The sequence below is a fragment of the Henckelia pumila genome, chromosome 4 (assembly GCF_033568475.1).
Source record: "Henckelia pumila isolate YLH828 chromosome 4, ASM3356847v2, whole genome shotgun sequence".
Taxonomy (NCBI): Eukaryota; Viridiplantae; Streptophyta; class Magnoliopsida; order Lamiales; family Gesneriaceae; genus Henckelia; species Henckelia pumila.
The window spans coordinates 15057339-15070691 of record NC_133123.1 but is presented as its reverse complement, the minus strand read 5'-3'; the positions used below and the strand labels follow the sequence as shown (position 1 = coordinate 15070691).

General features: G+C 33.7%; 2 protein-coding genes across 2 annotated transcripts; both read left to right on the top strand.

The window, feature by feature from the left end:
- The first annotated feature begins 6115 nt into the window (after window positions 1-6115).
- On the top strand, window positions 6116-7660 carry LOC140867208 (uncharacterized). Its single transcript, XM_073272283.1, has 2 exons — window positions 6116-6736; window positions 6830-7660. Exons 1-2 carry the CDS (start codon window positions 6164-6166, stop codon window positions 7631-7633), a joined length of 1377 nt encoding a protein of 458 aa, XP_073128384.1. The 5' UTR covers window positions 6116-6163; the 3' UTR covers window positions 7634-7660.
- A 3999-nt stretch (window positions 7661-11659) lies between these two features.
- On the top strand, window positions 11660-13136 carry LOC140860535 (uncharacterized). The gene is made up of 2 exons (XM_073263540.1): window positions 11660-12133; window positions 12387-13136. Exons 1-2 carry the CDS (start codon window positions 11660-11662, stop codon window positions 13134-13136), a joined length of 1224 nt encoding a protein of 407 aa, XP_073119641.1.
- The last annotated feature ends 217 nt before the right edge of the window (window positions 13137-13353 follow it).

Sequence of the window (13353 nt, the reverse complement as noted above, 5' to 3'; positions counted from 1 at the left end):
GGTTCTCTCTCCTTCTCTTCTTATTATTCACGTGAGAAGCCATAGCCAATTTCTTCAAGCATTTGGTTTCTTCGGTTCTTCTATCCGTCCGGTAGATTTCAGAATAAATTGTATATTTGCGATCACAACTTCGAGAGTTTCGTTATACCGTAAGTTTTATTATGATCCAACATGTTTTGATTTTGAGACGTTGTTAGAATTTGATTTTGATTGGATATATTGTTCTTGAGTTAGCTGTGATAGTATATCTAAGACGGTTCGAAAATATAGTGGCGTTTGGAATTGTTATGATTTTCTGAAGTTTATTTGAATTTTTCAAATTCTGGATTTTGGATTTTGGCACGTTTTTGATGAGATTTGGATGGATTGATGTTGTTATGAATTGAATTGGAGAGTTGTGTTGATGTTTGTTGATTTTCGGTTAGCCTTTTTAACCGTTATGCCGTCGGTTTGAGAATTTCTGAATTTGGAAGTTTGAATGAGTTTTGGATTTGATTTGAAATGAATGATTGATATTGAGAAATATTCATCTCCTTTCAGATTTGTTTGAGCGTCGTTGGACTTAGAGGTTTTAGAGTTTGAATCGATAGAGAGTTGATAGAGATTGGTAACGAGTTTACCTTGTTTGTTTTGTTTTAAGATTGGAATAGAGTTTGATATATATATATATATATATATATATATATATATATTTTGATGTTGATTTCCAGATTTGGAGCATCAATTGAATCGACAAAAAGGTATAAGCTGACATCGATCGAATGAGATAAAATACTCGAGAATGTTTGGATGATCGAGTTTTCCTAAATCACATACTTGCATGATTATTTGATATTGATTGAATATGTGATCTTACATGATTTTTATTGTCTTAATTAGCTGAATGCATTACGATTCATATTTGCATCCATATTGAGCCTAAATCTTTGATTTCAGAGGGCAAAGCGGCCCAGTCGAATTAGACGTTTCGGGGGATATAATCGAGTGACCTAGGTTGTTGAGTTCTCATAGTGTCAGAATGCTCCTTATACTCGCACCAAAGTCTAGAGGATGGAGATACGTAACACCACCTCGATCGGGAGTATTGGTGGGCTTTTTACGAGATCTTATCCTCGAGATCCCAAATGAAAAACCGAATTTTCTTTGATTATCCGATTTGATAATCCCGATTTTTAAAGACATGCATTTCATATTTATTATATATTATCGAAACTTATATATATCATATCATGATATTGATATGCTATTTGATATTGCATGTTTATGTTGTTTTTATTGGGATTTATTTTCACCGAAGTTATCCGACTGTTGTCTTGTTTTTGTATGTGTACTTGGCAATAGGTGGGGAAGGAACGAGTCAGAGAAGACATGACTAGTTCGATTTAGAATGATAGAAGTGGGAAATCGGTTTAGAAGTCGAAGTTGTAATTCGAACTTGATTTGTATTTTGAAGTGTAGAAAACCTTGAATAATGCACTTTTCTACTCTAGACACTTCATGTATTTGAGATTACTAGATTGATGTATTAAATACATGTTTTGGTTTGTTGAATTGAGTAGTATTTGGGAAATTTAGTTTTGAAGTGCCTTATTTATTTTTTGAATTTTAGCAGGGCATGGACCCCGTGCATACCTCCGTGCCTAGGTCCGTGTACCTTCGCATTTGTATGGATTGTTTTTGGCTATACACGGACCCTAACACAGAAGGGGCACGAAGTCCGTGTAAAAAACAAAGAGTTGGCATTTTAGTGTAATTTTTGTGCACGGACCTTGACACGGAGGTGGCACGGGGTCCATGTACCTGGCAGCCTTTGAGCCTTGTCTACAGGTTAATGCACGGACCTGAGCACAGAGGTGTGCACGGAGTCCGTGCATGTTTTAAAAAATTCTTTCTTTAATTTATGCCTTGGATTATTGTTGATGCTTGAATAATCTATTCTTGATTAGATGATTAGAATCGAGGTCCTCACATAAACTATATGAAAGAAATTTTAATTCCTTGAGATTTTTGGCCTTAACTATTGAATATTATGTGATTTTGTATTCTAGACAAGTTAGTAGATTTGGTAAATATTCTATGATTAATTCAAAATCTATAGGATAGATATTTACCGTGTTCAAATATATCTTGATAAGAAAATTTAGTGTTATATTCTTATATGATATTATTAAGATATGATTTGATTTGATTAATAGAGTTTTATTTCTACTTATAATTGTTTTCTTATTCTTGTAGGACTTTATTTATGAAAATCAACTTACCTTGGACTCAATTCTATTTAAAGAGGATTTCCACGCACAAGTTAGACACGGCTTCAGACGTCGACTTCCAGAGCATCAATCGAAGAATTGCAGACACGAAGTTGAAGGTTTTTGAAGACGTTTTGCAATCACATTATTGTTTGTCCCTGTGTTACCGTTGGTGTTGAAGACATCCGAGACAACACTGTAGGAATAGTGTTGTTCGAAGATCTTTATTGTCTCTTCAAATTTAGGCTACGAGAGTTGCATCTATTTGTTTTACTCTGATTTATTTAGGATGCAAATTTGATTTCTCAACCTGTTAGAAATTTAGAATTTAATGATTTTTCATAAAATCACTAGTATTGCTTTGTAAGACTGATCTTATTTTTTTCTAATGATATTTAGCCCTAAGGCATCCACACGAGTTTTCATACTCGTGCAAAATTATTTACTTGTGTTATTTATTTACGTTTTAATTTTCGTTGCACTGTGTTGTTTTTGGTGTTGTAACACCAAGTACAACACTGACTGTTTTTACATAGCAAACTGCGTACATCGCGACTTTTACTATACAACAATTCAAGTGGTACGTTTCGAGATTTATATTCTCTTTAAGTGATAAAGATAAAAATAAAAAAATATATCATTTTATTTTGAAAAAGAATTAATGGGAATGATTATTGTTAAATTTATGGGTTTTTTTGTCATTTGACAAACTTATGAGACAAAAAGTTAATACATGGACTGAAATTCTTAAAACTGTTGAGGGGTATAAACTCATCCAGAATTTCACAAGGGTATTTGACGTGCTTTTCTCTTTTACAAATATTCAAATATTTTTCACGAAAGGCATGTCCTGGAACAGATAGATTTTTCATTTACAAGTATTCAAATATTTTTTCAAAAAAAATTTATTCTATATTTTTAATTATTATATATTTTTGTGCACAAGATCAAAAAATGGACTATAATCCTTTTCTTAGCCCAATTGGCAATTAGTATGGATGGGCTTTCCCTGTTTTATCTCCTCCTCCCAACATACGGTTAAAACTTAAAACTTAAAATGATGCTGAGTTGCTGACTTCAATAAATGCGTCCACACAAAGAACTCTGCAATAATTAAATTAAAGAGAAAGAAATGGTCAAATTCTTTTATTTATTTTTTTTAGAGCAGAAATGGTCTAATAAAAGAATTATAATACCCACATTGCTTTCGTCTTTAAAGTTCTTTTAGGTTGAATACTTGAATTCTGACATTAGTCTCCTCCCACGCGGGTTGAATAACTTGATTTTCAAGTTACCATACGTGATATATATTCACTAAAATTTAAAGGTCAGTATCCGCCATTCGAATCCAACTCGAATACAAAGTTTCAAGTTTGGGGTGACTTGGATACCAAACAAAGAGTGTTACAGAGGGTTGAAAGGGTGTCCCGACGTAGCCCATCTAAGATTCAAGTCGGAAACTTGAATGCATTAGACTAGAGAGGAGCTTGGACGCCCATCAAAATGAGGGTAAATCAGTTCAAATGAAATTAATAAACTCATTATTTATAGAAAAAAATATATAGGACTACGTGCGTACGTGTAGCTCGTGTGCTTCTTTATCCGGAGCTCGCTCCACTCGAGGCTCGCCCACTTTGGGCAAACTCTACCCAAATTACTCTTCGTCGCCATCGACACCCTCTTCCACTTCTCCATTCTCCCTCCTACTCTTCTATCAATTTATTATTTCAATTCTATATTGTTATGAAATCTTGGCTCGTATTAGGGATCTTTGTGATTAGAGTTCCACTAGTTGAGATGGAGCTAACTTGATGAGTCTCATTCCCATACTCTAGGAACCAACATACCTCTACCCCACCGCTTAACTTTATGGGCCTACCCTTTTCCTTAAGAGTTGGACTCAATTTTAGTTCTTGGTTTGTGGGTTTTGATTAGGCTCAGCATGTGATGATTCTCATTTATAAGATATCAGCAATATTCTGACCTTTAATCTAATGACTCATATTTTGCTATGAACATTAACATTATTAATGTGTCAAGATGCCAAACATTGAACATATGATTTGTAGCTAGTACTATTCTAAGGATAACATCTCATTCAAGCTTCCATGCAACAATTATTGATTGTTGTCGTCAGAATTATTCCATCAAAGGTTTTCTTTTTTCATTGATTTATTTTTTTAAAAAAATTCTGATGATATTTAAATTAGTTTCTAATGATTAATTAGTTAATACAAACACTTATGTAGCATCGATGATTCGAAGTATAGCCCTTTAAAATAAGTAATCATATGAAGAGATCAAATTAAATATAAAATTAATTGCTAAACCTTTACGATAATATGGACTAGATTAGGCATGGGGCCACATATGTCATTCGTACATAATTAAATATAAATACACATTATTATTATTATTATTATTATTATTATTATTATTATTATTATTATTAAATCTAATAGTTTACATAACGCTACTAGTATAATCTTAAACTAGCAGAGTAGCACACATGATGTGTGTACATAAAATTTGGAATAAGTGCTATACATGCAACTTTAAAGTGTGCATAGCGGAATGGTATGAACATGCAATGTTCTAAAAAGCGGTATGCTGACACTTGCTCACTGCATAGCGCCTAGACGCTTAAGCGGTCGTCTAGATGATTTTTTTTTTCTAATCTAAATATTTAATTATTCTAGTCTAATCCATCTTATTATTTCTCTAATAATTTATATTTATCAAATTCACCTGCCTAATTAGTGATTTTTTTAGTCTAAATATCTAATTATTCTTGTTCATCTCAATATTTCTCCAATAAATTTTTTTTATCGAATTCAAACTCAAAATAGATGACATATTTCTCGTCTTCATCCGATAAAAATTGATGGTCAAATATGTAAAATAATTTTTTTAAAAATTAAAATAAAAAAATATTATATGTTAATATAGACGAACGTCTATGTAGATTTTGATGCATTTAGGCGGCGATTAGACGGTCTAGATGGCCAATTAATGTAATAACTCTTAAAAACTTCAACTGTCTAAAAATCTCGGGGCATTGAGCAACTGCCTAGCACTTAGAAGTCGCCTTTTAGGACACTGGGTATAAGAGATAAGTGAGTTTTTTTTTTTTTATTAATTATCTGGAAACACAAATAAGATTGTTTTAAAAGTCATTATATATATATATATATATATATATATATATATATTATAGATTTAAAATATAATAAAATTTCAATTGAAACAAAAACAAACATGAAAGTAGAATATGATATTGATAAATTCATGTGAGAGAAATTAAGTCAATTTAAAAAAATTTAATCAAAATCAGTTTTTAAATGAAATCCTCTTTATCTTTATTAATAGTATAAATATCAAAATTTTAAAATACATAACACGCATCACTATACCAAGTATCCTAATCGAAAGTTTGATTTTGTGCACTAAGTTTTAATTTTGGTTATTTATGATAAATCGTTGATGTGGTGCAAAACAAATTAGTAACTTTCGATACAACATCAACTATTTTGGGTGTCATACAATCACTTTTTGATAACACATGCAAGGTTATTTTTTCATGTCATGTCACCAAATTAAACATAAAATGAGATAAGTCAGTGGTCTAAAAAAATCCTTGTTATTATATATATAAAAAGATATCGTTGAACTCTCACCTCCCAACCGATGTTATGATCAAGATGTATAGTAGTTGTTTTTATGTCCACCTAACTTCACAATGTGAATCAAATACGTTCAATTTAATCTGAAGCTATTGACTTTTTCAGATAATAACACGTATTTAGTCTCAACGCTTGACTTTGTCCGTTGTAAGAATATGTAGTTCATTAATTGCCTCGATCAAACTCACTCCAAATCATTATAATCATTCCCAGAAAAAAGAAGAAAATTTTATGGAGAGGAAGCTGATAGAGGCAGCCAAGAAAGGAGATGTTCTTACACTACACAATTTGATCGAAGGCGATCCTTTGGCATTGAAGGCCACGATTTTATTCGAAGGAGATAGTCCTTTACACATCGCTTGCATCGGTGGATACCTGGATTTCGTAAAGGTGGTGTTGAGTTCGGGCCCCGAATTAGCAGCAGAATTGAACCAAGATGGTTTAAGCCCTTTGCACATTGCATCAGCTAATGGGAATTTAGAGATTGTGAAAGAGCTATTAAAAGTTGGGAGTCAACTTTGTTTTGTCAAAGGAAAATATGGGAGAATTCCACTTCACTATGCGGTTTGTAAGGGAAGAAAACAAGTTGTGAGGGAGTTGCTTTCTTGTAATTTGGAGTGTATAGAGGAAACGACTGCTCGAGGAGAAAATTGTTTTCATCTTGCCATTACAAACAACCAGTTTGTGTCTTTTAAGGAATTGGTTGACTTTGTGGTGAGACATGAGAAAGGGGAAATTCTCAAGAAGAAAGCCAGACAAGAAAACAACATTTTCCACCTTGCAGCCTATGGGAAGCAATATGAGGTGAGTGAACTTTATTATTATTTTTTTTTAAATGTGGAAATTGTGGAAATATTTTTTTTTAAAAAAAATATTAATCCCTGAATTTGTTACAAGGTTTTTGATTTACTACTGGATGAAAATTTTCACTACAAGGAGATAGTGGATCACATAAATTCCTTGAACGAAAGTGGTCTCACCCCACTCGATGTATTGCTATCAAATGGTGTTGCTGACCGTGAACTAGAGGAAATGGTCCGGGCATCCGGTGGCAAAAGATTCGATGAAATGCAAGCAACATTATCGCAACAAAATTCAATGGTTGCTTCTCACAATTCATCGCACCACCACCAACAACAACAACAACAAAGTCGGCGTCGGTCCCAATCTGCCTCCGGCAGATTGGCCGAGTATCTCAAGTTCAACAAGTCTGACGAATCACCTAGTAAAGTCCGTGCCACACTACTCGTCCTGGCGGTGTTGATAGGAACCGCGACATATCAAGCCGTGCTCAGCCCTCCGGGTGGCGTCTGGCAGGACGACTTCTGGCCTGATGCTAATTCAACAATCAAACAACCACCACCACACACCGCCGGGAAGGCGGTGATGGGGACGAATAATCCGGTGGCATATGGGCTATTTCTGTTCTTCAATTCGATGGGATTCTTTATGTCACTGCAAATCATATACGCATTGACCTCTGGAATTCCCATGGGGCTTGAAATTAGAGTATCACTTTTCGCGTTGACATTCACATATGACACCTGCATGACAACACTTGCTCCTCCCGGCACTGTTTCATTATTTTTTGTTGTAATTTCCATTGTATTGCCACTAATCATGCCCCTATCATTGGTGGCGGCGAGGGATTATCGGATGGGGCGACGATGTTCATTCCCAAGTACCAGGGGTAGTGCTTGATCAATATCATGTTAATGTGACGTTATTTTTTTGGCGTACGGTGTAAACCTTCGGACTTACTATCTTAATAATCTGCAAAACACGTTAGTTAGGTAAACCGCACTAGACAAACCATATGCGATAGTGAAAAATCGATACTATCATGTGGGCTGTGCTCACGTGATGGATAGCTACCCGAAGGGTAGCATCGACTCGTCCGTGCGATATATTTATCCAAAACAAGGTTAGTAAGAGAGTCGAATTTCTGACCTCTCCACAAACTTAAAGTATCTTGAGGAAGATGTACCGTGTTTTTGATCTGGAAAAGGTTTGCCATAGTTGCATTAATTACTAATAGATGTATATAAGCTTTGTACGCAAACAACTTCAATATTTATTTAAAAATTTATTGTATCTTCTTTTAGTCAAAAAAATTATTGTGTCTTAAAAATAATTAATTAGATATAACATAATCATATTACATGTACAACGATATTTGTACAATAATTATTATCATACCAAAAATTCATTTAAAAAAAAAATTCATTGTACCAATACAAAATACAATGATTATGTGTTTTGACCAATAAAATATTTCCTTTTGGCTTTTCTTCATTTATAAGTTTATGCATGACACCGATAGAGTTCTTCGATTCGATAATTATACAAGAATCTGCAGAAGTTAATTATCACAAATATATCCATTTATTGCATAGTATTTGGCCAATAAACTAATTTTATCCCATTGATTAATTGTCCAACCCCGTTATACATTTTACTGATGGGTCCCAGACTCCCATTGATTAATTGTCCAACCCTGTTATGTAACAATCACACAATTATAAAACAATAAATCTCATATCATAGATCCAAAATTGTATATCGCATTGAAAATTACGGTATAAAAAGATATATGTGATATCGTACTAAAAATTTTGGTATACTGAGTTTTGGTATACCGAGATTTTCAATATATATAATTACCATATCGATTATACTATAATTTTGTGTTATACCAAGATTATGATATTGTATCATTTTATATATCGTTTCACATATATTGGAAAAACCTTTTATATATTTAATTTATAAATTTATTATTTAAAAATATTATACTTTTAATTTATATATATTGTTTCGATATATACCAAAATTTTCAAAATTTTATGTCATTGTTGTACCGAAAATTTCGATACTGTTACTTTACCGTGCCAAAATCTTCATTTACCTTAATGACCGTGTAAATTCTATATTTTTCCGTATAAAAACCTCCACATATAAAAATTTCATGTTTTTTCTCACCCCTACTTTTTTTACACCCCTCCTGTTTGCTCAATTGATCATCATTAAATTATACAAGGACAAAATGTGAACATATTTCCTGTCAACAAATGTCTTGGTCAAAACATTGCATGTCCCAAAACGCGTACTTAGACTTGTGGTCCTCATTCGACTTCTCCAATCCGACCATTGCTCATCTGCTTGACTCGTCAAAATTAAATACACTACGTATTCAGAACTGGCTGAAATTTTTTTTAAGAAATATATAAGCTTGATTGATAAGATCAACTGAACATGAGTTACGAAAATTAAACAGTCGGTAGCAGATTTTTCCTCAGAGCCTAACCATACGATCACAACTGATAGTTCCTCTTGTAGATTCCTTCAGCAACACTCAGCACAACCCTGCTTCGTTTCATACCTCAAGACGTATAGGAATAGACTTAATTTGTGAATGAGAAGAACCTGGAATTTTATTAAGATATACTATATATTATTACATTAGTAAACTCCTATAGAGGAGGAGAGATTACTTGTTTAGCTACTTATAGTAGCGGAAATTACAAAACACATAAATTAGAAAAAGAAAATATTACAATTTCATTTTGAAGAAAAATGAAGAGAATGGTCGATGCTTTCATTTTCATTTTGCTTGATATTTATAGAGGTCATTCATGGATTTGAAATCCAAACTTCAAGCTTGCTCACTTTTTTATATTATTGTTGGTCAGCTGTTCTCGTGACTTATTGTTGGAACTTTTTTTTTGTCCGGTGGTCCTGAGTGGTCCATCCCCTCTATTGGTGGTTGGGTCATTTTATTTTTTTCGGGGAATCTTTGGGTTTTGAAGTCCCCGAGGAAAATAATTTTTGTGTGGGTCTTCCTGTAGTAACACGTACCATGTTTCAAGATAATTAAATGATTAACATGATTAAGTGTTACTAACTCAAGAAATCAGGGATTAACAAGAATAATCCGAATAAAAGCTATAAAATATTACTTCGGCAGTTCGGAAGATCCGGACCAAGTTAAATAGATCCGAACTATATACAGTTCGGAAGCAAAGACGTCAACAAGGTCAACTTCGGAAGCAAAGGTGCTGTTCGGAAGATCCGAACTCATGATCAGAACCTCCGAACCTAGTCAGCCAAGTTGTTTATGAATAGTCATGAGGTGAACTGACATGTGGCACAGTTCGAACTATCCGAAGTGCCAGATCGGAGCTTCCGATGATGTGTCACGATGACTAAGCAATGAACTGATGGGTGTGAATGCATGCGGAGATCGGAACCACCCATGTCCCAATCGAAACGTCCGAACTCTGGCGATCAGAAACGTGTCGTGCATGCATAAATAGGAGTCTGAGGCTTCAGTTTTGAGTCACAAATTCAGAGTTTCCTTTATTGATTCAGTCTTATAATTGAGAGCCTGACGATATAGGTGAGGTACTTCAGTAATAGCATTCAGTTGAGAGTAGAAACTAGGGTTTCAACATCAACGATTATAATTTTAATGGAAATTATAATTTTGATATTGTATATTTGTCGTTGCGACTTTTGTTCATATAATTCATCAAATTTCGATTTTAGTCGTTATCTTTATTCTTGTTTTTGCTATTTTATTTTTACAATTTTAATCATTTTTCTAGAGTGATGTTCATGTGGTGCATCTGAATCGCTGCCATATAATGTTACAAGCATATTAAACTGACAAAAATTGAAGATACGGAACTAGAACTAAAATCAGATTATATAAATTACCAAAATTAAAATTGTAATATTTCCTGAACCGTATGTTTAGTTCTGCTTGTGCTTCGATGCTTTGGCAAATGAATAATATAAAAGAAACGAAAATGTTTTTTGCAGATTGAGCGAGCAATTAAAATCATGAAAAATAAATGCTGAAAAGAAAATCGATTGAGAAAATCAAATCTTAGCCTGATTTTCATTAATTAATTATGGTTACTCTTCTTCACATTACAAAATTGATTTGTTAAAATAGTTTCCATGACAAAATTCTACTTAATTCATTTTATATATAGGTATAAGATATATATTACATACTATGGCATGACGGATGGTTAGGGCTGACATACCGTACCGAAATACCGGAATTTTGGCATGTCGTACCGAAATTTTTTCGATATGTACAGGCATTTTTTCGGTATACCGAATTTTTTTTCGATATCTATACGGTATCAATATAGATTTTTTCGTACCAAAATTTTGGAATTTTACTATCGGTATCGGTATGAATCTTTTTTATATCAATATTTGTAGTAAGGTATACCGAAAAACCACCGTACGGATGATAAAAGAAAAATATCACACATAGAATGAAAGTTATACAGTCATACGCACGGTTGCGTTTAAAATTATCCAATAAAAAGATATTTCCATTAATGCATTGTAAGACAGTTTTGTAATTTTTGTATATCCTTGTACAGTTGTATGTAACTTATTGTAAATGTAACATAATCATCGTAAAACACCGACAATTCCAAAAGCACCCTCCGGCCCAATTCCACGTCCCCATTCTATACTTTTATAAAAAAAAAAAAAAGTATAAAAAAACTACAAGTCCTTAGCTTGCATGGTTGCATCGTCTTTAAATTTGACCTGTCCAGTCTCCACAAATAACTTGGTCAAGAAAACATAGATATTTTTCATTTACAAGTTTAAATTTGCTTCCTCATTAAGTTGCCCAATTATATCTTCACTATTATTTCAATCAAACTAAGTTCGATTTATCCAATAAAAGAAAAAAATATGCAGAGTAAGCTAATGGAGTCAGCCAAGAAAGGCGATGTTCATACACTACACAACTTGATCAACGATGATCCTTTGGCATCGAGGCCGGCCACGATTTTATTCGACGGAGATAGTCCTTTACATATTGCATCAGCTGATGGGAATTTAGATATTGTGAAAGAGCTGCTAAAAGTTGGGTGTCATCTTTGTTTTGTAAAAGGAAAAGATGGGAGAATTCCGCTTCACCATGCGGTTTGTAAGGGAAGAAAACAAGTTATCAGAGAGTTGATTTCTTATAGTTTGGAGTCTATTGAAGAAACGACTGCTCGAGGAGAAAATTGTTTTCATCTTGCCATTACAAACAACCAATTCGAGGCTTTTAAGGAATTGCTCGGCTTTGTGGTGAGACATGAGAAAGGAGAAATTCTCAAGAAGAAAGATAGGCGAGGAAACAACCTTTTCCACTTTGCAGCCTATGGGAAGCAATATGAGGTGAGTTCATGAATTAATTAGCATCAAATTTAGAATATACATACCCTTACGTTAATCATTTTCGTAAAGTGTGGACGGATACGAAGTATATTCTAAAGGGGAAAGCACATCTTATATATCAATGATGAATATTTTAGTCATTCAAGATGTTGTAAATTGGAATTTTGGATAACTCGAGAAAGCATATGTTTCAGTATTTTTTTGGTGGTCATATAATTTGACTTACTTATCTTGAATTGAAATTTGTTACAAGGTTTTTGATTTGCTGCTGGATGAGAATTTTCATTACAAAGGGATATTAGATGAAATAAATTCCTTGAACAAAAGTGGTCTCACCCCACTTGATGTATTACTATCAAATGGTGCTAGTGTCGACCGTCAACTAGAGGAAATGGTTAGAGCATCTGGTGGCAAAAGAGTTAAAGAAATTCAAGCAACATTATCACAACAAAATTCAACGGTTCCTTCTCATAATTCATCACAGGAACAACAACATATAAGTCGTGATCGTCCCCAATCTACTTCTGGAAAATTGCTGGAGTATTTCAAGTTCAAAAATTTCAACGAATCTCCTAGTAAAGTTCGTGCCACATTACTCCTCCTAGCTGTGTTGATAGCAACAACGACATATCAAGCCGCTCTCAGCCCACCGGGTGGTGTTTGGCAGGACGACTCTTGGCCTCAGCTCGCTGATCTCATACACACACATTTACCACATGATCATTCGGCCGGAAAGGCGGTGATGGGGACAAATAATCCCGGGATGTTTGCGATATTTATGCTTTTCAATTCGATAGGATTCTTCATGTCGATGGAAATCATCTACGGTTTGACCTCTGGAATTCCCATGCAGTTTCTAATTAGAGTCTCACTTTTCATAATGGCACTCACATATCAGAATTGCATGATAAACATTGCTCCTGGCGGCATCCTTACATTATTTCTTGTAGTAATTTCCATTGCATTGACACAAATGATGCCCAGATTAACCATGGCTTTGTGAATGGGCGACGATGTTCTCCTTCGCAAGTAGGAGTGGCAGTGCTTGATCATTGTCATAATCTTATTTCACTGGTTAATTATTGTAAAACATACACAATGTTTTTGTCTTGGGAAAAGTTTGTTCATGTTATAAGCATCATTTGTAACTTATTGAGTAAACTTTGTATGTTGGGGTGTTGTATTATTCATTAATTATTTTGTTTTCTGTAATATTATAT

Excerpts from the sequence above, each read along its gene's own strand:
- LOC140867208 (XM_073272283.1), top strand. The coding sequence starts at position 6,164 with ATGGAGAGGAAGCTGATAGAGGCAGCCAAGAAAGGAGATGTTCTTACA. Across the intron at positions 6,737-6,829 it reads CCTATGGGAAGCAATATGAG|GTTTTTGATTTACTACTGGA; the intron begins GTGAGTGAACTT and ends ATTTGTTACAAG.
- LOC140860535 (XM_073263540.1), top strand. The coding sequence starts at position 11,660 with ATGCAGAGTAAGCTAATGGAGTCAGCCAAGAAAGGCGATGTTCATACA. Across the intron at positions 12,134-12,386 it reads CCTATGGGAAGCAATATGAG|GTTTTTGATTTGCTGCTGGA; the intron begins GTGAGTTCATGA and ends ATTTGTTACAAG.